The sequence below is a fragment of the Sphaeramia orbicularis genome, chromosome 9 (genome assembly GCF_902148855.1).
Source record: "Sphaeramia orbicularis chromosome 9, fSphaOr1.1, whole genome shotgun sequence".
NCBI classification, from domain to species: domain Eukaryota; kingdom Metazoa; phylum Chordata; class Actinopteri; order Kurtiformes; family Apogonidae; genus Sphaeramia; species Sphaeramia orbicularis.
Window position 1 is genome coordinate 20406801 of NC_043965.1, and position 26644 is coordinate 20433444.

Genomic DNA, 26644 nt, shown 5'->3' on the forward strand with positions numbered 1-26644 from the left:
GTGTTTGTCACAATTTCATTTCAAGATCTTGAATTTTATCAGTTATGAGGATAAACTGTCCTCTATTAAGTCCTGATGTCATTTTCAGATTAAATCTATGGATCTTCTGTTGGTTTACTATATAATAAGGAACATTTGAGGGTCAATCAATAATACTGTCTTAAAGGTTTTGATGTATTTGTGTCTCCTAATTCATATTCCACCATCTAGTTGCTTTGGGGGCTGTCTTCCAGTGTCTAGTGCTTCAGGCTGAAATGAGTTTGAAGTTAGTTCTATCAACTGCTCAGTAGTTACATATTCCATCATCCAGAAAAAAACGAAAGGGGGAGGTGGGGGCAGAACAATGGTGGCATCCATGGTTGGAGCTACGGTGGGGATTCAAGGGGGGGACGCAAAGCAAAATTAACATTATAAATGCTTCAAATCACATAAATTTCTTTTTTTTATTCAAGGTTTATTTATTGTCATTCATTCAATGTAGCACATAAAGGAAGGAAATGTGTACTCAGGTCCCAGCAATAGGATAAGAATAGGATAAAAATAGTAAATCATTGTCATATACTAATAAAATGTATACAATTAAACCTCACGTTTAGAACTATAGGAAAGGGTTGGCTTTAATAAGGTTGGCCTCAGTGATGGCATTGAATTCCATTGAATTCCAAATCATTTAAAATTAGAAACAGGACACAGCAGAGGTATAGGCCTATGCTTCACAATTTTATGTGAGTCACTCAGTTACTGGCTGTGTTTCATGGCAACTCCAAGACATTTAATATTCAGACCATGCAGTTCTATAGTTCCCACTGTATAATAACACATTACATACCTTCTGTGGCTGCCCGTTTGTTTTTCTCGCGTGCAGACCCAAATGCTTCTTGCATAGACAGTCTCTTCATGATGAGGCTTAAATCTAGTTTAGATTTAACTCCTTTTACCATTAGATTCCTGTCATAAATGGCATGTACGCAGTAAACACCCCCCCCACCTCCACCCCCGAATACAAGAGACAGGAGAGCTCCAAAGCACATGTGGACAGATATAGTCAGTATATTGCACTACTGTATATGATGCAGGAGACTGTGGGTTCAAATCCTGATGACAGCAGTTTTATTATTCTCAACATTTTACATATTCAAATGAAGGGGTGCAGCAGCAAGGGCGCCACCATTGCATGTTGGTTCTGTATATGTGATGAGTTCATAGTCTATAAAAGTAAAATAATTTAAAAAAAAAAAAAAAAAAAAAAAAAAAGGTAACATCTTTAATGTGGTAACTGGGGTTCATTAACAGTCATTAAAACATGAAAGTTGAATTCACCAATATACCACTCCAAAGTTTTTATTTTACTCAATTCCATTCCTTTTTAGTAGTATATAATCTAAAATGTATAGTCCCTACATGTAGAATCCTGATTTCTATATTTGTTGCTTCCCTTACAGAAATGTTCTCCTTTCTCCAAACATGTATTTTTTTTAACTCATTTATAGCATTTCCCATCTCTGCTTTTACACTTTGTGTCTAAGTGCAGACACCATATCCCAACATTGGCCCCAAGTTCGAGCGCAAACACACCCACTCGTCTTTGAAACAGATGTAACAGTAGATTGTGTGTGCAAGCCAAACGGACCAAACCTCTGCGTGGTTACTACTGGTTACCAACTCTGTGGCCAAGAACACAGCCTCACCCATCAGGATCAATGTATGAGCCTGAGAAGCAAATCATCCTGAGACACACAGACCGACACTGAGGGAAGGCAGAGGGAGAAAAAAAAAAAAGAAAGTCTGTGTGTGGATATACAGACAAACGACTACCACTGGCTATAATGTCTCTGGTAAGCCTTTAAATATATAGGAGCATCTCCAAGCATCTTCTCTTGGCTTGTTATGTGGCTGGATTGACAACAGACATAAAAACATTTTGCAGAAATAGCATAACCCACAGAATTCCAGGAAGTGTTCCAAATGGAAATTGGTTTCAAAAGTTGCCTCAAAAGCACAGAGTGAAGAGTTACTGGTTTGATCAATGAAAAGTAACGATTACTTATGCTCAAAGATTTGTCATATGAAGAGTGGGCAGAAATCGTGCACATCCAAGTGGGGGAAAGCAGGTGTCAGGATCCGAGTTTATACTGTGGTGAGCTTGAGAAAGGCACAGGCCGTGTGTGTTTGCTCTTGTTATCAGTGGCCGCTTTGTGTTTGCAGATGTTTTAACGGTTGTTGAGGAAGACCAGGCCTAAGTAATTGCAGGAGACAACCATTTTTATCCATTGAAGGAGCCAGACTAGTCTGAATCCGCTGTGGTCTGACCTCACCTGGTTATCAGTGGTTGTTTGAAAGCTTATCAGGAAAGTAATGCAACCCCACAAAGATGAAGATAATGATTACAGTTAGTGAAGTTAGTGAACAAATACAAAGTCAGAGGAGGGTTGAAAGCCTGAGGGCAAAGACATAGAGCTCAAAATTCTGTAGTTAGGATAAATCTTTTTGAAGTGGCTATTGACACAGTACTGTGGCACGAAATATCAGTTTGTCTATTACTGCAGAGCCAGTCAGTTATATCATGTCCAGACTGGTAACTTACATCCCGAAAAAGTACCAAGGCAATCAGATAGCAAATAGGTCAACCTGACACACAGCAGACACTTAGCTCACTCAGTCATGTATCGGAGTGCAATGCAGAAGACCTGGATTCAATTCCCAGTCAGAGTATCACTTCTTTTTTATTTTCAAAACATTTCCGGGGGGGGGCAGTAGGTAAATCCAACACTGCTATAAATCAGCCACTGGGACAACGTTCAGAGCGCAGAATTCAGAAAACAGCACAGCACTCAATACACTGAACTGACACAGAACTGAGAAATCACACGGCACACTGCTGCATCCAACATGTAGCTCCGCCCACCTTCTCCAGCTTCCAGAGCAAAGAACACCATAAAACAACATATAGAGTATTTAGAACAATAATTCCTATTCTTTACTATATGCTATCACCAATTTGTCATTTCTTCCATCAGTTGCCACATTACTTTCGTAGCAAAATGCACTAAAGAATGCACTGAAGTATATGCCATATATCTCCACAGTACTGTGGCAACAAGAGGATAATGAGATAAAAAAAAAACCCAAAAAAAACAAGAGGCTAATGAGTAAAAATACAAAAAAAAACAAACAAACAAAAAACACAAGAGATGAATGAGTTCATGTAACAGTATCCCTGATTGGCTCTAGAACAAATGCCAACATTTGATTGGTCTGTGGCAATTGACAAACTGATATTTTGTGCCACAGTACTATGGCAGTAGTCATTGCCAATTCTGTTATATGACAGTACAAGACACATCCATGTATTCTACACTAGTGCTTATAGTGAAACATAAGTTTATCTTTGTGGGTGTAATACAGTCTACTCTCGTTAAACCGCCCGCTGTTATACCGCCATTTCCGCTTATCGCCATCCGCCAGCCCAGTTCCATGCACAAACAACACTTATACCATTGATTTCCCGACCGTTATACCGCCAGCGTCGCGGCACGGCACCTCCGAGGTGCGCCGCCGTGGCACCTCCGAGGTGCGGCTCCCAGTGTTGTCTTTTCCGTGGAAACCGGGTCGAAATGGCTCTTTGAGTGTTAAAGGTTGCCGATCCCTGCCTTACAACATAACAGAATCAAGATTTATTTAGAAACGCAATTAGAACGGGTTAACGGAGGCAGCATAGACATCATATAGTAAAGACATGCACATTATGGACGCAACCCGTTGTAACGCCATTTTCGCTATACCGCCAATTTGGCCGTGAACGGAAGTTGGCGGTATAACGAGAGTAGACTGTAGTCTTAATTATATCAAAAACTGTGAAGACTGCTCTCCAAAATGTACGCTTTTAAATGATGATTAAATGATGGGTAAAACTTTAACCATATGCAAAGGTTGCTGTGGTTATCTTCATGTACAGTAGCTAAAAAGATGTTGGCGGTTAGGTGGCAACCACTGCACTCACTCTCTGTGCATCAATGGATTTATTCTTTAATACAGATGATATCTCTGGAGCTCTCTGTTGCCAAGATGAATGGAGGTGGCCAGTGTGTACTCAAAGCTAGGAAGGAAGCGCTCAATGTAGCTCGAGCTATGATTTGACTCTATTATTATTTTGTGTTTTTTTTGTATTTATTTGAAATAACAAGCATGTCATGAAATTTAGAGAAAGTCCTGTGGGATAGGGTTGGTTAGGGTTAAGGGGCTATGAAATATGCAGGTGTTCTGTGTTATTGTTTTTAGGTATGACTGCCAATTGTAATGATGCACTTATACATGTGTATACATGTGTACATGTGTTTATACGTATATCTCTTATTAATTACTTAGTTTTGCGAGTTATATCTTGGTTGTCTTGGCACATGTATGTGTGTATGTTTAAATTTCTTGTCTGCAGTGACAGACATATATTGATTTGTACCTGTTTTCCAATTAAAAAAAAAAAAAAAAAACCTGTGAAAACTCGATTCCACCCTGTAGTAGTGACCAAAAAAACATCACATAACTTACCCAATATGAGCTTCTTTTTCCAAAAAATTTGACCAGAAAGGAGAGCAATAAGAGAATTTCTGTTTTGTTTTTTGTTTTTTGCCACGAACACATCAGACAGTCAAATTAATTGGTTATTAGAACACACACACATCTTAAGCTTGATCACTTAAAGGTATCCACATTTATTTTAAGCCATAAGCGTAACAGGCTTCTAATAGAAAACAATGAGGAGATCATTTGTAATCAATGCCAGTAAAGTAAAAGATTTTGACTGCTGTGGTGCCAGCACTGGCACCAGAAATACTTTTGCTCGGAATGTGCAACGTGGATTATTTCAACACAAATGGAGAAGAGTGGAGAGAACAATACTTTCAAAGCTTGTGACAATTGTCAAACTTTGGTGGAACATTGCTTCAATGAAACGCTTTGTTTCCTCAAAACTACAAACTTAATAACTAGAGACAGCAGACCTCTAACCAGCCTATTTTCTGATCTTTTTTTTTTTTTTTTTTTTTTTTTACAAGACTTTTCCAATCAGATGTCCCATCCAAACCTGGTGCATTGTGCATGATCTGATCCCAGCTAGGACACACTCAGGACATACTGAGACTGAGAATTCATTCAGATCTGATCAGTCAGGATACAACTGGGGGTCGTCTGGGACACATATATGCACATTCTTTTGGCAGTGTCAACAAGCATGCATCCTGGGATGGACTTCCCATTCAGTTGACATCCTCTGCGGAGCAAAGACATCCAAAAAACCCCACAAATATTTTAATATTCCATTATTATATTATGAGGGCTTCACATGAGTTGTGCTGCCTGAGCGCACCTGGCCTCTTGCTACCACATTTTTCCTCCAATAGGAAATAAAATGTCTGCAGTTTACGTAATCCAGTAGAAATCCATAAACACATTTTAAGCACTTGATGATTCAAGTATGACTGACGTATATCACGCAAGAGCCATTAAAAACAATCATAGCACAACACTGAAGCTGTTATATCAGCATTTAAGGTGTATTGATTCATGGCCTCACCTCATGTAGAGAAAAACAAGCATGAAAACATTCAACCTCAGGAGCTGCCATCAGTCTTTGAGCCATACAGTGAATTATTTTGCAAATAAACATTTCAGAGGCAATTTCTTAAAAGCTTGTAGTACAGCCACACATTTAATTGAATTGGTCTGGATTTTTCTATGTTTAATTTGACAGTAACACACATTTCAAAATCATCAGTAATCTGTGCATTTTTTTTCATAATGAAGAAAACAGACTCGAATTGCAAAACAGCCCATAATATGACTTTTTCATCAAATCTTGCAGCTTTGGCTTGACCTGTGTTTTAGGCTACAAAGAACTTGTTCAGTTGCATATAATGTAGGGAGGTGAGATCATTAGAGGTCATCACTTGAGGCACATTTGAGTCATAGTCTATTGCCTGGCGTGAGTGGACACACTTGAAACAAAACACTTGTGTATGTTAATGCCAGGTCTGTAGAGCCATAGATTACACACTGAAAGTCATCTCTTATGACAAATGCCTCTTTGGATATAAGTGGGGGCTTTTGCTAGTGTATATTAAGAGTCAACAAACAGAGACTTTAATGAACTGTATCACCTGAGATAACCTTCCAAAAACAGAAAAAAAGAAAACTGGCAGAAGAATGTAGAATGATGACACTTTACAGTAGGAGGCTATTTCCAGAAAGAAAGAAAGACAAATCATGTATCCTACTTCATGTTGGTAAAGGTAAAACATTGTAGAAGTTTGTACAAATATATTAGTTATTTCATGTTTCATGATAGAATTTGTGATTTTGACATATTCCCAAGATTAAACCCTGCTCCTGTTCTATTCTACCAAATGGACTCAAACTGCCTTTTTTCTATTGCATGTTCTTTTCTTTAACCCTTTCATGCATACTGGTCACTACAGTGGACACCTATTCTATAGCTGTTCTCTTGTATATTTGTGGATTTTGTTCTTTTCATTGTTTTTTTTTGGTTTTTTTTGTACACATATCTTTATTAAAGTTTTAAGACACTACATTTCTTTTCTGACATGAACTGGTAACATTATGTAGATCTCTCCTGAGCATAAACCCCCAGGATCACAAGCCCTCCCCATAGTTTTCACAGAATTTATCAGTAAATACATGTTTCTGTGCATCAAAAATTAAACGTGTGGTGTCCAGCTGAGTGGACATTTTTGCAACTTAATGAAAAATATGTTCATAAGAATTTTTGTTTTTCATCATAATTTTTTTTATGTATTTTTGAATTTTTTTGAATTATTTGTATTTTATTTTATTTTATTTTTTTAATGTATTTTTCAGAAGAAATTTTTCAATCGCATTGTTTTTTTCATGCGTAAAGAGGGATAAAAACATTCAGGAAAAAATTTTGATTAAGGTTCTCATAATTCGTACATGAAAGGGTTAAAGTCAAGTTGGGATGTCAAGATCTGAACTAAAGATTGGTATCAGCTGCCGATCTGGCATTTTTTAGATGACTGGATTGGATTTAGTCACGAGATTGGGCAGATCCGGGCCCGGTTCTGGGGTGGGGGGTAAATGTCCTGCCCCCTCAAATTCAACTTTCCGAAGGTAGGGAAAAGCTGCACACCAGCAGGAGGCTTAGAGAAATTAGTAAAGCGTCTCTAAGTTTCACTTTCACTTTAAGGTCTGAGCGTCCACACATCTGAGCGGGTTTTGTTCAACCCACAGGGCTCTTGTGGAATTATGTGACCCCACCCAACCTGCCACGCAAATAAACTGACACTGCGAGTAATCCGCTGATCTGTGCATCACTAACGGCATGGAACACACCCCCATATAATACCTGGACGGACCTGTCCATAGATGCGCTACAGTAGTGGTGGCAAACATACGTGGGCCAAAACCAGCCTGCCAAAGGGTCTAATTTGGCTAACAATATGAATTTGGAAAGTGCAAAAATTATACTAAAGTTATTGAGAGTCAAAGGTGTCATAGTTGTTTTAGTTCAGGTTCCACATTCAGCCAAAGTGTGATCTCAAGTAAAATAATAGCATAATAACCTAAAAATAATGACTCCAACTTTAAATCAAAATTTCCTTGTTAAAAAGTTGGTATCGGATCAGCATTGGATTGGTATCGGCAAAACTAATCCCCAAAAAAATTGGATCGGAAGCAACAAAAATCCAGATAGGGACATCACTAAAGTCAAGTCAACTTTATTTATAAAGCCCTTTTAAAACAACACAGTTGGCCAAAGTGCTGTAAACAGATATAAAATCAAATAAAACACATCAAAGAATTAATTAATTAAAACAATAAAAGCCAACCTCTCATACTGGGTTAAAAGCTGAAGAGAAAAAATATGCATCAAGAGAGGATTTAAAAACAGAAATTGAGTTGGCTTGCCTGATGTACAAAGATAGTTCATTCCACAGTTTGGGGGCAGCGACTGAAAAAGACCTGTCGTCTCTCAGCTTTGTCTTTGTCTTTGGGACGACTAACAGTGACTGATCTGCTTATCTGAGACAGCTGTAGCAGGTCGGACAGATACTGCGGGACAAGGCCACGGAAGCATTTAAAAACAAATGATAAATATTTTAAAATCAATTCGGAAATGAACTGGAAGTCAGTGAAGTGATGCTAAAATTGGGGTGATAATTGGTAATGAATTGGGTTTTTTGGCTCTAGTTAAAACTCGAGTAGCAGCGTTTTGAACCAGCTGCAGTCGAGCAAGTGATGACAGGCTAAGAACAACATAAAGCATAAAGATAGTAGTAATGTACATGAGAGGATACTCCGAAATCATTGACAATTACATGCAGAAGGTAAATCCATGTCAACAGGTTCTAATTTAAAACCAGTTTCTCACAGCCAAAATTCTGTTTCTGTTTCTTCCAGGTAACTAGAGCGCTTTTCATTCCGGCAACAGATGCCCTGGGATGTTTGGGAGATTTCTCGTGGCTCTGTCTGTCTGCTGTCTGGCTCACTTCTTAATGGCAGTGAGCAGATGAACCTAAGAATACACAGGCAAGACAGTAACTTGCCAAAACATACTTCAGAGAATGACTTTTATGATATTACTGGTGTCAAAAATTGCCTGTATGTCTTGACACTGGAAATGCCTCTTTCCAGAACATGAGTCTCCAGGAAGAAGCAAGTTTGGAATTCATGCTTGAAAGTGAATGATGGCTTGTTTGGAGTTCAGAAGTAACTGAACTTTTTAAAAACTTGCAAGTGAGAACATGGAAAAACTAAACTAACTACATATTTGTGGGAGCAACATTTTGACAAATAGCTAAAGTGACTAAACCTGGTCAGTTGGTTTTGACTATTTCTTGAGTCACATGCAGCTCTCACATAGACAGTCTTTGTATAAACAAGGATCTCCATCTCATTTTAGGTTGAAGGTCACCTAATTTTAGCTGCTGAGGTTTTATCCATTAAAGACGGTACCGATTCACAACAGTACTGAGACATTTATCAATTATGTGATACTCGTCGCTTTTCCATTGGACATCTGTGCAAAACTTTACCGATATTTACTAAATGTCGAAAAAACAGAAGTGCGTAATGTCGGCTTTCCATTAAATCACAAATGCAATGATTTGCTTATTTATTATCACGAGATTTCAGTCATTCCATAAACATGGCAATGAACGTAAATATGGTGTTGATTTACAGATATATTCATTATTATTATTATTATATATTTCCCCTCTATCTTGTACTAAATAAAAAAAATGATTGGGTTTCCTGGTGTGTCCACACATACCGTGACATGTTTCATCTTCTTCTTCTTTGCTTGTTGTAACGTACAGTCAACATCCGGTTTTTTAATTCACCTGACTCTAATTGTGAAAAAAAGGTCTTTCCATTGCAGTTTACACCCGAAAAACCACCTCTTGCCAGCGCAAAAACTTTTAATCGAAAAATGAGACTTTTGGCGAAATTGTCGTTTTTCCATTAGGTAAATTTTTATACGCAAGTTATATTTGCGCAATTTGAGGGTCAATGGAAAAGCAACTTGTAACTCTCAGTATCAATTGAGGACACTGCCATAAAACACAGTGAAATTCTTTTCTTGGCCACAGGAACTTGAGGATCCCAATAGTTATAGTTATCAATTATTCTATAATATCAATTATCCTAAAATATAACCCTGGCCTGTTTTCTCAGCCGCAGCATTCTTTCACCTAATTATTTCAAATGGTTCAGTGACAGCTGGATTAGCTGGCTGAACATCCAGCATCATCCTGTCCCTGGACTTTGACAAAAAAGCCCCAGCCATATATTTACCCTGGCTCTATTGATCAGTAGACAAGCCAGACCAGGAAAGCACAGTGTTTGCTTAACAGTGAACCTTTCCACACGTATCAGAGCAAACACAGCATTCTGCAACTGATGTCTGACATAAGACGTGATAGCATGTATCAACAATACGTCGCTAACAAACCTGAATTACATTTGTTAATGTTTGATGGGCTGCTTGTAGAGAGATTGATACTGTATGAGGAGAGATTTGGGATCAGACACATATTTAACTTGTTTTCAGTACACTTGTTCAGACAGAAAACGGTAAAAAAAATGTCAGTGACCTACCCGATAACGCCGCATGATCCCAGTCCTGGAGAAAGGCAGATCCCGGTGAGATCAGGGAGGATATGAGGAGAGAGGTCAGGAGACTGGAGGCAGACACGACACCCATGATGTTGCAAGAGAGACTGAAAAAATAAGAAAGAAACGGTGATTATAATTAACAGCAAGACTCCATAACAGCATGTCTATGTGAAAAAACCCATCTGGCCTTTTTACCTCCATCTCTTTTATGTTTCTCTCTCTCTCTCTCTCTCTCTCTCAGACTCTGTGAGGATAAATTATAGCTGCTATTTATTTTCCACTGGACACAGAGCATAAAAAATACTCCGTTGTGATTTCTGCGTTTTATTGAACAATTAATTACAATGTTAAGTGCATATGTTCCATTTTCTATTTTTGTCATGAATGGAAACAATCTCAATACTATTAGATGACAAAAAATAACCCCTCCTCTCTATACCATGTAACTGAGAAGAAAATGTGAAGGTAATGAAACATTTTTACTCTTATTTGATGAAGCCATTGAGGCCTTTTTTTAGTCCTCTTGTAGTAGTACTAACCAGGTCACATTAATAATAAGTGGGTGGTTTTCTCAACAAAAAAGAACACAGAGTCCATATTGGCCAAAATCTGTATTGCAGACACACATAACCACAATTTCCCAAAGCTTTAATCTCTGTCTACAAACTAGATGTGAATTTCCCAACAAAACCATTGACATGTAAATGTGTTGACCGCCTCTCTCATCTGGGCCATCACTGGAAAAACTAAAAAAAGATTTTTGTATGTAGTCTGTGATATACAAAGTCTTCATAGTCAATGAGTTGGTGTTGGCGGGCAAGTTCTTCCCGTCAAGTCCAACCTCTAAATATAGGCCAAAGTCTCTGTCTGCACCCTTGGCTATTTACAGCTGTGTCTCCACAACTTTGCTGGGCAGCCAGCAACCCCAAATGAGGAGGCAATATCTCTGAGGACAACGCCACCAGATTTATGTAATTTGGATAGACTGGGCCTAACAACAGAGTCCAATCCAGCCAAATGAAATCTTCTTGGAATTTATTACCCCGCCCCCCAAAGGGGAGGCAAGGGGTATTGTTTTTGGTTTGGTATGTTTGTTTATACTTTAGCAGCAAAACTACTGGTTGAATTCATACCAAATTGGGTTTATAGATTCCCAGTGACCCAGAATAAATGTGATTGCATTTTGGGAAAAGTAGGTCAAAGTTCAAATTTTTTATGAATTTTTAAAAATCTTTTTTTTTTTTCCCCCATTTACTTATAATGGGCAAAATTTGTCAATGCTGTCCATGTCTATGCTGACATCAGCACACGCATAGACATGATGACATCAGCTGGATTGATGCCAAAATAAGATACAGTATGTGCAAGGGGTGGGGTTTGTTGTCCCTGGCACCACTTGTTCACAATGCAATCAAGAAATAGTACCTTTACACAACAGGGTGGCTATTTTATATCACTGTTGATTTCATATACAGAGCAACTAAAACCGACAACATTTGACTTTACAAATAGCAGAAAAATGATGAGGCTAAGTACAGACAGTCATCCCTTTACCCAGTTGCAAAAAAATATGTTCATGGGAGAGCGCATGCAGAATAAAATCAGATATACAAACTGGGAATTTATCAAAATATACATTGTACACAACTCATGAATGTAGCTGTAAATTTGTCACACTGCCGCAGAATTTACTGATACAAACCAAACTTTTCAACTCAATGTAAACAGAAAGTCATATGTGTGTGTACAAGGATGGATTCCAAGTGTTCAGAGGCCATACAAGGCCAAGTTATACAGTGAAGAATTCATGGCAGAGAGCTGTCAAGCAGTAAGTATGCCTGCTCTGACAGAATCGCTCCATTTAAAATCACTTTTTACTCATTTTCTTCCTCTGACATTTTAGTTCAATTCATCTTCAGATCTATTCAAAACCACGCTTTCTTCCTCCCTCGTCAAAATCTTTTATTCTCAAGTCCCACTTTAAAACGCACTGTTTCTTCACTCAACAAAAGCTATGACACTATTATTATGATGACTTGACAACTGTATGAGTAATTTGACATTAATTTTCTCTTTGAATGTGAAAATTAGTTTTTTTCTTTTGCATGTTGTATTTTTTTCGAAAAACTCAAGAACTATAAAAGAAGACAGAAAGCAGCCCCTCTGTTCCAACATGTGGCCTCATGTTAATCCTAACATTAGTCTCTCTTTCTCCAATGTGAAAGCGTCTGTGAAAACCTTGGCAAGGCTGGTGCTTCATCTCCATTTCACACTTTTAACCCCCATTCCTCTCCTTCTTTCAGCCAATTATAGCGCCACAGATTCACGGGAAGGCTGTCTAAGCCAATCAGAGAAGAGGGAGGTGCAGCTCAGGCCTCCTGGGGTCCTTTGGTAAACAGTTAAGGCCTCTGTGGTCAACCTCCCTCCCACAACCTCTGCCCCAAAATGCACACACTCAAGCCACACCACAGACACACACACACATACACTATGAACACATCACACAGGCAAACCAGCACACGAACACACACACATCTCCACATCTTGACTTGGCACCCCGCTGTCAGCACCATGTTTCTCCCATGTTTCGTTAAATCTCTATTAATCATGTGTGTTTGTTCAAAAGGAACTGACAAGAGCAGGAGGAGGAGATTAAGGTTAGACCGGGTGACTGAATCAGGGTGAAGAAAAAAAAGGGAAAAAGAAAGTTGAGAGGATGAGAGGTCATATCATCTCCACGTTAGTCCCATCTATAGCTCCAAATGGGAAGCGTTCAAACACATACTCACTCCACAACATCCGTGAGTTTGAGGTTATTCCAGAGAGAAGTACTGTGGCGCCTGTACCCTCACATTTAGCCTTCCATACACATACAGCCGCTCTGTGCAGCACTAATGGACAAACTCATGTTACAGTCTAAATCCACTTATTTGCCTTGTTTCTGTTTATATGTTTGTCTGTAGTCTCAAAAGTGAACAGAAAACGCATGGTTATTCAAAAACGTTTTTAAGTTAATTACTTACAGGAATAACTCCACAAGTCATAAACACACTCCTGTCTAAAATCATGTTGTGCTCCTTTTAAATGTAGGTTATATGGAGGTCATGTCTGTCAGTCAGAAGATGAATGCATGAATACAATGGAATAAAACTACTGCACCACAAGGGGCTACATGTTCTAGTCCTACTTTAACATATTAAACCATTATATTAAATGACCAAAAATGTATCATAATGCTGGTATGAAAAAAAGAACTACAAAAGACTATAGAGATATGAACTGGATTTATGTGACCACTAGAGTGAGTAGTGAGTCATTCTGCTGGTTCCCAATGGCAGCGAGAGGTCCTTGGACCAAAGTATTAGAAAGTAATGAGATTAGATGAGAACCACTAAAAAAACAACTTTTAGAGTCAAAGAAAGTGAAAAAGTGATAAAAACTAGAAACACTGTTGTTGTTTTCACCACTGGACACAACGCTAAATGAAAAGACTGGAGTTAGACACTGAAATCACAGCGTTTCTTCTACGTGGGTGAGACTGAGGCTTAGGAAGGTATGAAGTTATTATGTAATGTTATTATCTTTGCCAAGTTTATTGTTTGTTGATCCATGGCTCAGGATAAATTCTGACCTTGTTTGGATGATTCCAAACATCTTTAGTTCAGCTGTTGAACATAAACTGTACAGAACATGGGGTGATTTGTGGTTTTACTGTGGCTGTTTTCTGTCTAAAAGCAGAGCTAAGCTAACAGAGCTATAATGTAAACTATCAGCTGATCCAGCACATGAAAATTATAAGACAGAGTGTTATTTTTACTGATTTTTTGACTGATGTTTACCGTTAAAATAACCAACTACAAATGTTTGTTTGAAGAAGAAAACTTGATGATGCCGTAATACAGATGTGTATAAACAATGAGCTGTATACTTTATTCAGTGACTGATACAGTCTGTGGATACATAGCATTGATCAATTGGTTGGACTTCCTACTGCTACTGAGAGTTTGGAATATACATACAACATATCCCACCATTAAACTTGGTGGAAGGAAGATAGAGGGCTAACAATACATCCATTACATTTAAGGAAAAAATCCTGCAAAAGCATTTTAAACATTTTTCTTTTGCCACACAGGATTGGGACGACTTTGGTACAGGTATGCATTCCTGCAGAACCCTTCTTATATACAGGATGGGGAAGCAAAATTTACAATGAACATTTAGTTGTTTTTTCTCAGCAGGCACTACGTCAATTGTTTTGAAACCAAACATATATTGATGTCATAATCATACCTAACACTATTATCCATACCTTTTCAGAAACTTTTGCCCATATGAGTAATCAGGAAGGCAAACATCAAAGAGTGTGTGATTTGCCGAATGCACTCGTCACACCAAAGGAGATTTCAAAAATAGTTGGAGTGTCCATAAAGACTGTTTATAATGTAAAGAAGAGAATGACTATGAGCAAAACTATTACGAGAAAGTCTGGAAGATACTATTAAAGAAAAATGGAAGAAGTTGTCACCCGAATATTTGAGGAACACTTGCGCAAGTTTCAGGAAGCGTGTGAAGGCAGTTATTGAGAAAGAAGGAGGACACATAGAATAAAAACATTTTCTATTATGTCAATTTTCTTGTGGCAAATAAATTCACATGACTTTCAATAAACTAATTGGTCATACACTGTCTTTCAATCCCTGCCTCAAAATATTGTAAATTTTGCTTCCCCGCCCTGTACATACATGCATTGAAAACATACATCAGTGCACAAACAAACCAATAATTCTAAGCATGAAATGAGGTTGCAGTTGCGCGGAATAATGACATCTGCTGTGAACACTGTTTCTATCCTCACCAACGTGAATTTGTGCATGGCATGTATGCTATATGAGTATACACACATACACATCCTTGTTTCCATCACTTGTGGACCCTTCATAGACTTATATTCATTTCCTGATACTATAATCTTACACCAGACTCACAACTTGCATAAACCCCTAAAATGAACCTGAGTTTTTGACCCTAAAGTTTAATGGTGTGCATTTTGCTGCCCATAAAGTAGTCAGACCCCACATTATGAGGGGACCCCACTACTTACACTCCATGCTCGATTACTTGTCGTGTTTCCTATTTTGTTTTTTGGGATTCAAAAAATGTAGTTTTTGCTTGTGGCAAAGGATTAGGATGATTTTGATCACCTTTATTACTTACTCTTTCTGATTTTATTTTTCTTTTAGTCAACATTCCAGTGATACCACTTAGTCATGGTGGTGAGGTTGAGTGCTTGATCCAGAGGAAATTAAGTGTAAAGAAGAAAGTAGGGGAGGTAAAATATAATGGTGTTACTGTAGGTACTGACAACAGACACACCAGACATCAGACAGTACATCAGAGTGGTGATTATGGCCAAGAAACCTGACAGATGGCCCGCCCATTCAGCCTGAGGGGCTTAAGTCACAAGGTATGAAAGTATGCAAGACCAGACTGGGTCAAACTTTAAGGTTTTACAAATTCGTGCAGTCTTTGAATGAACTGGATGAACTGAAATGCCTCCCATTTGAGATACAGATTAACTTTACTGATTCCATTAGAAGAAAGCAACTGTTATGCACCTCAAAAAAATGAACACTTAGCATAATTTTGTAAATGACTTTGGAATTAGTAGCTAAATTTCTAGCCAAGCATTCAACACAAAATTTTAGGCTATTCAGGGTCAGGAAGGCCGCAAAAGTTTAACCAAATGCAATCAGCTCTAAAAAATATAATTGACGACTAGAGCATTAAAACATGTCATGACAAGTGGTTGAAGAAGGCTGAGAGGGAGTAGGACTAAAGGCTAAAAACTAGAAAATATCCAGTCAGTATGCTCTCTTATAGTACATTGAGAGCATACGGCACATTGCAATGCAGAGTATAAGCAGAATTATGGTAACAACTTAAGTAGTTATCTTCTTTTAAATAAGAACAATAAGCCTTTCACTGACGACACACCAGAGGTGGCAAAAGTACTCACATTCTGTACTTAAGTAGAAGTACAGCTACTTGTGTGAAAAAATAGTCTCGTAAAAGTGGAAGTACTGAGTCAAGTCCTTTACTTAAGTAAAAGTAAAAAAGTACAACTTCTCAATTGTAATAAAGTACAAAAGTAAAAAATAAAACTGCATTTTGGCCATGAATGAAACAATACTTATTTAACCAGGCAAAATCATAAAAGTTTCCGTTTTCTAATTCCATAGTGAATGGTACTGACCAGAGTTCGGCACCGGGTCAGGTACCCGACCAAGGTTCTAATAGTTTTGGATTTTTCATTATAGTTTAGTTTTATTTAGTTTTGACTTTTTTTTCTCTAATTCAGTTAGTTTTAATTCGTTTTTAAAGCAGGTTTGCTAGTTTTTATTAGTTTTTGTTATTTTCTAAATGCTTAGTTTTAGTTTAGTTTTAGTTTTAGTTTTTTACATCTTTTCTCTTCTTCTCCGTCATATTCAATTAAATCCCAGACAGGACTCTGCTACTTTCTCCCAACTTTAGTCTCCATGTTTCCAGGTAGAGTGGGGACCAGAAGACAACTGTAAACCACAAGTGAACACAAGTGACGGACCCTTAAATATCATATGGTGCCAGCAGATAAAATTGCTTGAGGGAAATAAATCAATGTCACATCAATCCGACATTGACAAAGACAAAAACGAAGGGAATTTTATCCATAATTTTTATACGTTTTAGTTAGTTTTGTAAACACACAATACAGTTTCAGTTAGTTATCGTTTTGTCTTTCAGTTATAGTTACCTCCGCCAAGGAGGTTATGTTTTTGCCAGGGTTTGTTTGTTTGTTTGTGTGTCTGTCTGTCTGTTTGTCTGTCCGTTAGTGTGCAACATAACTCAAAAAGTTATGGACAGATTTGGATGAAATTTTCAGGGTTTGTTGGAAATGGGATAAGGAAGAAATGATTAAATTTTGGTGGTGATCGGGGGTGGGGGGGCCCACGGGGGGGGCGCAGACCACAAAATTTCATCAAAATCTGTCCATAACTTTTTGAGTTATGTTGCACACTAACGGACAGACAAACAGACAGACAGACAGACAAACAAACAAACCCTGGCAAAAACATAACCTCCTTGGCGTGGGGGGGCCCACGGGGGGGGGCACTGATCAGCCTTGGCGGAGGTCTGCGCTCTCCGAGTGCTTTTCTAGTTTTTATTAATTTCAGTCAACGAAAATGTTTTTACAATTCTAGTTTTCGTCATTTCGTTAGTTTTTGTTAACGATAATAACCTTGTACCCTACAGGTAATCAGCAAAAACATGCGGGTACAAAGAAAAAAATGATGAGAATTTTCACGGGTACGGGAAAAATTAAACGAAATGCGGGCTGGTAGCGGGCAAGGAAGTGAAAAAATAAAAGAAGATTCATGGATGAAAAGAATTTGCAGGACATTTAATGATGATCCGTGGTTGATCCACGATATTGATCCATGATATTTCAGTGAGCGTCATCAGTCCCTCCTCATTAACAGGCTGAATGATCTAAAGTTCACTGTTACGTCTTTCAGATGTCATGCAAGTAGATTTTCTTCCCTCCATAACCCCCTCTCCACAAACCTCTATTGTTGAAATAAACCTGTAACAGACTTCAACATGAGCCTGCGCCAGACATTGGTGAGGTAGAGTCCACAGTGACGGACGAGATGAGGGTCAAAAAACTACAGTGGCCAGCTGTTCCTAATAATCCTTGGACTGTTAGTTGTATTTACATACCTTCGACCTGTGGTGACTGTGTGTGCATGTGCATGAAGATGGGGTTTACAGTCACATATGGGGACTCAGCTCCCTTATGGGGCTAAATCATTAAATCCTATTGATACAACTTAAGGTCCAACTGGAGTTGAACTAAGGACAGGGTAAGGATAAGGTTTAAGTATGTTGTAGTAACTCTCCTGGACGTTAAGATAAGTCAATGTGCTGTCCCCTGTAAGTTCTTAAATAATGACTTTGAGTGTATGTCTTCACGTGGGCACTGGATGCTTTTTTAACCTGTGTGTATGTATGTGTGTGTGTGTGTGCTCTCAGGCGTTCAGATCTGGCTACTGGATGTCTCTAATGTCTCCTACTCTTATTTCATAAGAGAGAGTGGAAAAGTCAGAGTCAGCACACTGGCATGAGAAGAGGCTCTGCTGGAAACAGATCAGCACACACATCTGCAAACCCCGCTACAGTCTGTGTGTACGGGAAGAGAGAAGCAGACAGAGCGGGTGTTTATGTACTGCCTAAAATCAAGTGTGTGTATCGGAGCAAGAACAAGAAAGGTAAAGAGCGTGAGCAAAAAAAGTGAAAGCGACAGACACTAGAGAAAGCCAGTGCAAATTTGAACATCAATCTTTGTGGAAAGTGTCCACTTTGCAACATTCCATGCATGCACAGGCTTGCTAGGTTTCTTTATGTTAACTTGTCTTTGGCTAATTTACAAAAGTTGATCAGGACTGATTAATACAACAGATACTTCTATAAATGATCAAATATGATACAGGGTCAAAACACAGTATTCGAAATCTCTCTGATGGGACATTTTAGAGACAATTTGACAGATTAGTGTTGCTAAATGACCCACATTTTTGCTTTTAAATTCATTTTTGCTTTATTTGGACCATAAGGGATTATCCAAAACAAGGAGCTACTTTATAATGAAATAAATGTTGGAATGGCAATCAATTAAAGTTCACTCTCTGATGGGACATTACTGTGTTTTGACCCTACACTAATTAATCCAATTCCTTAAATATGAACACTTTTGAATCTGACTAGAACAGCTGTAGAGTTCAACCATATTAAACAAGTTCTCTCATGACTATTCTTGTTATGATAGAATAAATATAGGTGTGTAACGTCCATTTTTTCTGCTCTGAATTCTTCTACTCCTCTCTGTATGCCAGACACACTCATACATGTATGTGTATGCATATATATGTACATGGATGTGTGATATTTAATGGTTTGAAAGCCCGTGCACAGGCAAAGGGTATAGAACATAACAGCTGTATTTAATGTTTGTATGTGGGAGTGGAGCAAACAACAAGAAAGACACAAAAAAAGCATCCACCTCTGCGAAAACATTTCTGCTTTGTCTACCTAATGAAAGTTATTGTATATAATGGCTGCTATCATGCAAGTATCGCAGCATACATTGTGTTTGCAATGCATTTCTCTAAATATGGTCACACACAATTTATCAAACTATAGTCTAAAAGAATAGGTGTTGACAATATACTGCATTTATGTCACATTTTAATTTTAGTATTTGTGGATGCAACAAAAAATGCAATGTTTTTTTCAGCTATGTTGCATTATTTAATTTTTTTTTTTTTTTAAAGTTGCCTTGCAGTTGCTTTTAACCCTTTCATGCCTGAATTATGAGAACCTTAATCATGATTTTTCCCCCCGTTTTAATTCCTCTTTAGGCATGAATAAAAAAAAAAAAAAACAGTGCGATTGACAGCTTTTTATGAACCTATTTTTCATGGAGTTGCAAAAATGTCCACTCAAATGGATATGATGCGTTTAATTTTTGAAGCCAAGAAATGTGTATTTACTGGTATACTGTGAAAACTATGAAATAAAAACACTTTTAATGCTGCTAATCTGATGTTTTCTCATATTTAAACATACTCTAATACTAGTTATTACTCACTTCATGGGAATAATATGCAAAAATATCCATTTTCTTAAAGAAAAAATTATAATTACAGTCTAATAACAATTGATTTACACTCAAACGTGTTACTGCAGATAAGGTTCATCAAGAACAGCAAAGTTACATGATGCATAAGTGTCCACTGTGTTGGCTGATATGGAACTAAAACAGCAAAATCCATGAATATACAAGAGAAGAGCTGTCCACTGTAGTGACCACTATGCATGAAAGGGTTAATGTACCCTTAGTTTTGACAGATGCCAACATTTGAAGCATTTGACACGTTTATGATAAAGAATCTGGTTAAGAGGTTGTTAAGGTAAAATAGTAGCCTTTCTTTGTGATTTAACTTATTTTGTTTTTGTCTGTATGTTGAGAGTCTGTCCATCTGATACTTTCACTGTGTCATTTTCTATCTCAATGTGATTAAAGATGAAATAGAGTGAATTAAAGCACTGCACTTTAATGTATGCACATACACAACACAAATAATTCCTTGAAGAGTGCAGTCCAGTATAGGAGAAATGAGCTAAAAAAAACAATAGATAAATCCCTCCTTGCACACAGTCGGAGGCAGTTAAATACACATCTCATTTCCCCTTATGTTCTTCTGATGCCTAATTATAACAGCAGAAGAGGAAAGCTGATTTATATCATAAAAAATAAGGTGATCTATGTCAAATGAAACATGACTATTCACTCATACAGACACAATTAGACCATAGGTGTAGTGTCACTAGGAACAGATTTTTTTACACAGTATATTTGTTTTCAATAAATTATTCCTGCTGAACATTAGTAGGATCCACTTCCTCCAAAATGTTTGATTTTTTTCTGTTGCTGAACCAAATTGAAGTATAAAGTTGCCATTTTTGCAATATCAGACACAAATATCTCAATGTTATACAACTTTTTGCATGAATAATTGTTGATATAACGTACTGAAATGATTATTCTAAACATGTAGCCTGTGTTTTAAGTCTCAGCATGTATTAAATATGGTCTCACACTGATTTCCATAATGCACAGAGCAGATCAATAAGCATGTGCATGTGCAGCAACTGGAATTTATAACAGCTTATGTCAGTCAGGCAGCATTAGATATTTGTCAGAATGTTTTTTTTTCATACTGATGCAAATAATCTAACTCCCAAAGTGCTGATATAAGATACAACTTATCAGGTAAGTGCAGAAATACTGCATCCTTCTAAACAGACCATCTCTGCCCCTTTCGTGCCATCCTTTGGGTATCCAACACACTTCTACCACCAATTTATGGAGACATTTTAGAAAACCTCCAAATCCTGTGCTGCTTTTATTAAATCACGCCACCTTGTAAGCATTTCGTACAAATAAATGCATTGGGAGTTGTAAAGATTATGCAAGAAGAAGTGTGCAATGCAATTTTAGAAAAGTTGTCCCGTGCAGTACATGCGTAAACTGCGTAAAAAACTTGGACTTTCAGTGACTCGGATGAGCGCAACAAATGCACCGTATGTTTTAAACAAAGAGAAAACACTTACTCAAGACGAAATCACAAGTTGGGAACTGCAGCTGAGAAAGTGGATCGACTTTTCAGAACATGATCTTCTTGATGGCCAAGTGTGAGCAGCAACAGGCACGAAAAGAAGAGGTCCTGCTCCTCCACTTCAGCCCGCCTCGGCCCGGTTTAAAGATCTCCCAGGTCCGGGGTTTTCTCTGAACTAAAACAACTGTCTGAGCTTCTCTTTATGCTGGAGATTTTTGGGTCCTCTCTGCTGCTCAGTTCATTATCTATCCTGCTTTAACAGCTACGCGCACTACGTCGGTGTAGGACAGAGGCACGGTTCGTGTGTTTCACATGGCGATGAAGCGCCCTCATCTGCCAACAATCCAGTCTACTCCATGATGACGACCACCACCACCACCACCACCACCAAAGTGAGAACAGCCTGAAAAGAAAAGACTGCCGGGACAAAACTTCCAAAATAAAACCTTGTTTAGGAAGCAATGTGTTGCTTTTTTGCTTTTCAGGGTGCGTAAAAGCGCACTGAAGTGACTGTGGAAAATGCGTCAGTGTAGAAACAAAAAAAAAAAAAAAAGAAAAAAGAAAAAAAAAGAAGAAATAGATAGATAGATAAATATTACAAGCATTTACTGTTAAATCAATAAGCTTAATTGTTTCATAACCACAGAGTAGATTTGAAAGCAACAACAACAACTATTAATATTATTCGTAGTAGTTGTATTTTTATTTATTTATTTATTTATTTATTTAACCCTTTCATGCATAGTGGTCACTCCAGTGCACAGCTATTCAAAACTGTTCTCTTGTATATTCGTGGATTTTGTTGTTTTACTTGCATATCAACCAACAGTGGACGCTTATGCAACACCCCATACATTACAATTCATATCATTACTGTTCCTGTTCTTGCTAAACGTGATCTGCAGTAACATATTCCAGTGTAAATCAGTTGCTAATTGTTATTTTACTGCAATTTAAATGTCTTTTAAAACAAAAAAAAGTGTGTTTTTTTTTGTCGCATATGATCTGAGCGAGTAATAACTAGTATTATAGTATGTTAAATGAGAGGAAACATCAGATTTGCAGCATTTAAAACGATTTTATTTCATAGTATATCAGTAAATACATGTTTCTTTGCTTCAAAGATTAAATGCATGGTGTCCAGCTGAGGGGACATTTTTGTAACTCCATGAAAAATAGATTCATAAAAAATGTCAATCGTATTGTTTTTTGTTTGTTTGTTTGTTTGTTGTTGTTTTTTGGGGGGGGGGGGGTTTGGGGGGGTTTTTTGGGTTTTTTTTCATGCCTAAAGAGGAATAATTTTTGTAACTCCATGAAAAATAGATTCATTTAAAAAAAAATGTCAATCATATTGTTTTTTTGTTTTGTTTTTTTTTTCATGCCTAAAGAGGAATAAAAACATTCAGGAGAAAAAAAAAAAAAAAAAAAAGATTGATTTAGGTAATCAAAATTCATGCATGAAAGGGTTAATCATTATACCCAGAGATGTTGTTTTCGTATGCAAATCATATTCATTTAGCGCCACTAATACTTGTTCTGAATGGCCTCAGTCTGAAAACTATAGTCTGTGTGGGCTCACGTGGAGGGTCCACTGGAGAAATGACGCAATGAGAGGCTCGCCCAGAATTTCAGCTGTCAGTGCAGTCTAGATTCAGGGGCCATCAATTAGAATATGTAGGCTAAGACCCGCCCCGACACGTGACTGGAGCTCGCCCATACGCCCAGCTGTTGCTCTGCCTCCTCAGGACCTGCTGTTGTGTTGCAGACTGCATGCACCACAGGCCCGTCCCAGGTTCTTCTGCCTCTCAGAGACTTCATTTGGAACGGACCAGAATTGCAGGGCAAACACCAGGCCAGGATAAATATACTGCCACGTTAAAGTTAAAGCAGCTGAAGTATTAATTTACAGGACTTCATCCTCCTATAGACCACTGGAGAAAAAGCTTCTTCAGCTGTTTTAACTCTAGTCATTTACAGGTAAAGAAACTGCTACTTGGAAAAAAAATTTTAAAAAATAAAAAATTCCAGTTCATCATATATGTTGAGAGTGACACACTACCACCCCAAAAACAGGTTAGTGACACTAAAAGGGTCCCATATCCCCCATATCACATCATGTATCTGTGTAATCACGATGTAAATATGTAAATATCTTTACATTCTGTACTTACATTTTTAGACTTTTAAGAACGTTTATTTCTACCTGCCTTTCTTTTTTGCACTGGTGTGTTGCAAATTGCTGCTGCAAACTGTCAAATTTCCCCATGGTGGGATCAATAAAGTCTTATCTTATCTTATCTTATCTTATCTTGTCTCGTCTTAATTTATCTTATCTTATCTTATCTTATCTTATCTTATCTTATCTTATCTTATCTTATCTTATCTTATCTCGTCTTATCTTATCTTATCTTATCTTATCTTATCTTATCTCGTCTTATCTTATCTTATCTTATCTTATCTTATCTTATCTTATCTTATAAGACAGGTAGCAGCCCCAAAAGCAAATCAGCCAAGTTCTGTAGTATGTATATGTGTAATCACTATGCAAATATGTAAATATCTTTACATTCTATACTTAATTTTTAGACTTTTAAGAATGTTTATTTCTACCCACCTTTCTTTTTGCACTGATGTGTTGCATATTGCTGCTGCAAATTGTTAAATTTCCCCATGGTGGGATCTATAAAATCTTATCTCATCTCATCTCATCTCATCTCATATGTGTAATCACTATGTAAATATGTAAATACCTTTACATTCTATACTTAAATTTTTATACTTCTAAGAATATTTATTTCTACCTACCTTTCTTTTTTGCACTGGTGTGTTGCATATTGCTGCTGCAAACTGTTAAAATTCCCCATGGTGGGATCTATAAAATCGTATCTTACCTTATCTCATCTCATCTCATCTTATCTTATCTTATCTTATCTTATCTTATCTTATCTTATCTTATCTTATCTTATCTTAAAAGACAGGTAGCAGCCCCAAGAGCAGATCACCCAAGTTCTGTAATATGTACATTTTATATTTTATATATTTTACGTATATTTTACCTTATTATTTATGCACAGTTTGCACAGGGGTGCTTGTTGTAATTTCATTTCACTGTGTGTGTACCTATACATCCACACGTGACAAATAACGATCTTCAATCTTGAATAGTTTCATCTGTGTTCTTCAAATCTTTCTATAGAAACGTGACTCACATCATAATCATACATGTTTTATTGTTATAGATCCATTTATTTTTATTACTGTCTGCTGCTTGTTACCAAATGCACTTGCAATTTTGCCGTACAGTTGTAGTTTTGCACTGTATATATATGCATATGTTCATATACACATGCATGCACACGCACATACAAATAAATATATTCATATACTGTATATGGAATAACAGTAAAATCTATCTATCTATCTATCTATCTATCTATCTATCTATCTATCTATCTATCTATCTATCTATCTATCTATCTATCTATCTATCTATGACCAAATGACTGTATTTTCTTGGTCTGTTGCCTGTTTTATTGTTACACTGATCCACATTTGACATAATTTGTGACACTACAAGAAAAAGATGGAATTGGTGTGCCCGTACTGAGCACAGCTGTCCTTGTATTTTTATACCCTTGTCCCCTTCTCATTTACAGGGTCCAAAGTTATGGCCTAGGCTTTTCCGAGTCCTCCCACTGCAACATGCACAAAGCACGCAAACTGCTCTCATGTATCACAGCGATAATAACCCGTAGCACACAGGCAGACCCCACAAATACAGCCCATTAATGATATTTACACACCCTTTGCAATATCTTTCATTTTGCATTATGGTGATTTATATTTATGTTTGCCATATTGCACAAACACATACAATTGCTCTGCACTGGACACTTTGTACATACTTATTTAAGAGAAAAAAAAATTCCAAAACAATTTCTATGTTTTACATGACCTCTGAGCATGTCTGTGCAATGGTTTATTATGAAACAGTGAGCTCTGATTGGAGGAAAGTAGGGGCGTTCATTGAATTAGTTCCTTTGTTATAGAATACTCATTCCTGTGATTGTCTGCTTTGACTGATCATGTGGACTTACACTGTATTGAGTGTGACAACAGAACAATGCATCTGGCCGACAGACTGATGCCACTGTGTTTGCACTGCAGGACCGAAGCTAGGTTCACCCAAGCAGTCTTATTTAGCTACTCCCTCAGGGGAATCTGCTTTAGTGTTAATAGTTATAGAATCCATTAAAAGTGTTGTCTCGATTAATAGTTATAATAGATGTAGTATGAATATTTTTTTCACCATTAAAGCATCTGTACTAAGAGTTGTTAGAAAAAGACATGCAACTTGTTTGGGGTGACATGCTTTTGTTTAGAAGTTTGATATTTTAGGAGATGAGGTTAAATTATTTGCAGTTGTCTTTGGGGGGATTCCCCCTACACTCATTTATATGTATTATATATGATTTTTTTTTTTTTTTTTAATGTATGATATGACCCCATCCCCTGTTGTTTTTTGTTGTTATGGTTGTTTTTGTCTAAGACAGGGCAGTTTGTTTATGTGCTTATCTATGCTGGTTTGTCTTTGTATATTTGGCTGTTCATAATGATATGACTTGCTTTATATTTGTATTTATTCTTTTTCTATATTTTTTGTGTGTTATATGAAAAACTCAATAAAGATACTGAGGAAAAAAAAAATTTTGCAGTTCACATTGTTTTTGATAGCTATTTTACCAAACCGTGTGATTTTTTTTTTCCCCCAAACCGTTTTTTGTTTTTTTGTTTTTTGGAGTTTTGCAGAAATTGGGCAATATAAACACAATATCATACGTGAAAAAACTATTGAAAAGAATTGTTGCACAATTCCTTTTTTTTTTTTTTTTTTTTACATGTATACAAAAACAAAACAAACAAACCCAAGAACAACTACACCTACCTTCTCCATTAACACAAAAAGAGACTTGAAAGGTTCACATTTAGAATACTGAAGTGTTATGTGTTACGCAAGGTAAATTGCTGGACAGAAAAACAAAGAAGAGGACCAGGTGGAAAAATTACCATAAAAGGTCAATCTGGAACAAAGGGGGAATTAGTTTTTTTGACTACTTGAAACAGAGGATTCCAGATTTGTGAGAATTTATCAGCAGAGGCATAAAGTGTCATTCTAATTTTTTCCAATTTGAGGAAATACAGGACATTTCTGAGCCAGTGTATGAAGGAAGGATTTCAATTTCAGGATGATTACCCTTCTCACAAGAATGGTCATA

At 37.2% G+C, this 26644-nt stretch overlaps 1 protein-coding gene across 1 annotated transcript in view; it reads right to left on the reverse strand.

The window, feature by feature from the left end:
* The window catches only part of ghra (growth hormone receptor a), a 58987-nt gene extending 37231 nt beyond the window's left edge, over positions 1 to 21756 (reverse strand). The window contains exons 1-2 of the mRNA XM_030143035.1: positions 21364 to 21756; positions 10132 to 10253 (exon numbers count right to left, since the gene is read on the reverse strand). Coding sequence (XP_029998895.1) covers positions 10132 to 10237 — 106 coding nt within the window. The 5' untranslated portion in view covers positions 10238 to 10253; positions 21364 to 21756. The remainder of the gene's footprint in view (positions 1 to 10131; positions 10254 to 21363) is intronic.
* Positions 21757 to 26644: the final 4888 nt, after the last annotated feature.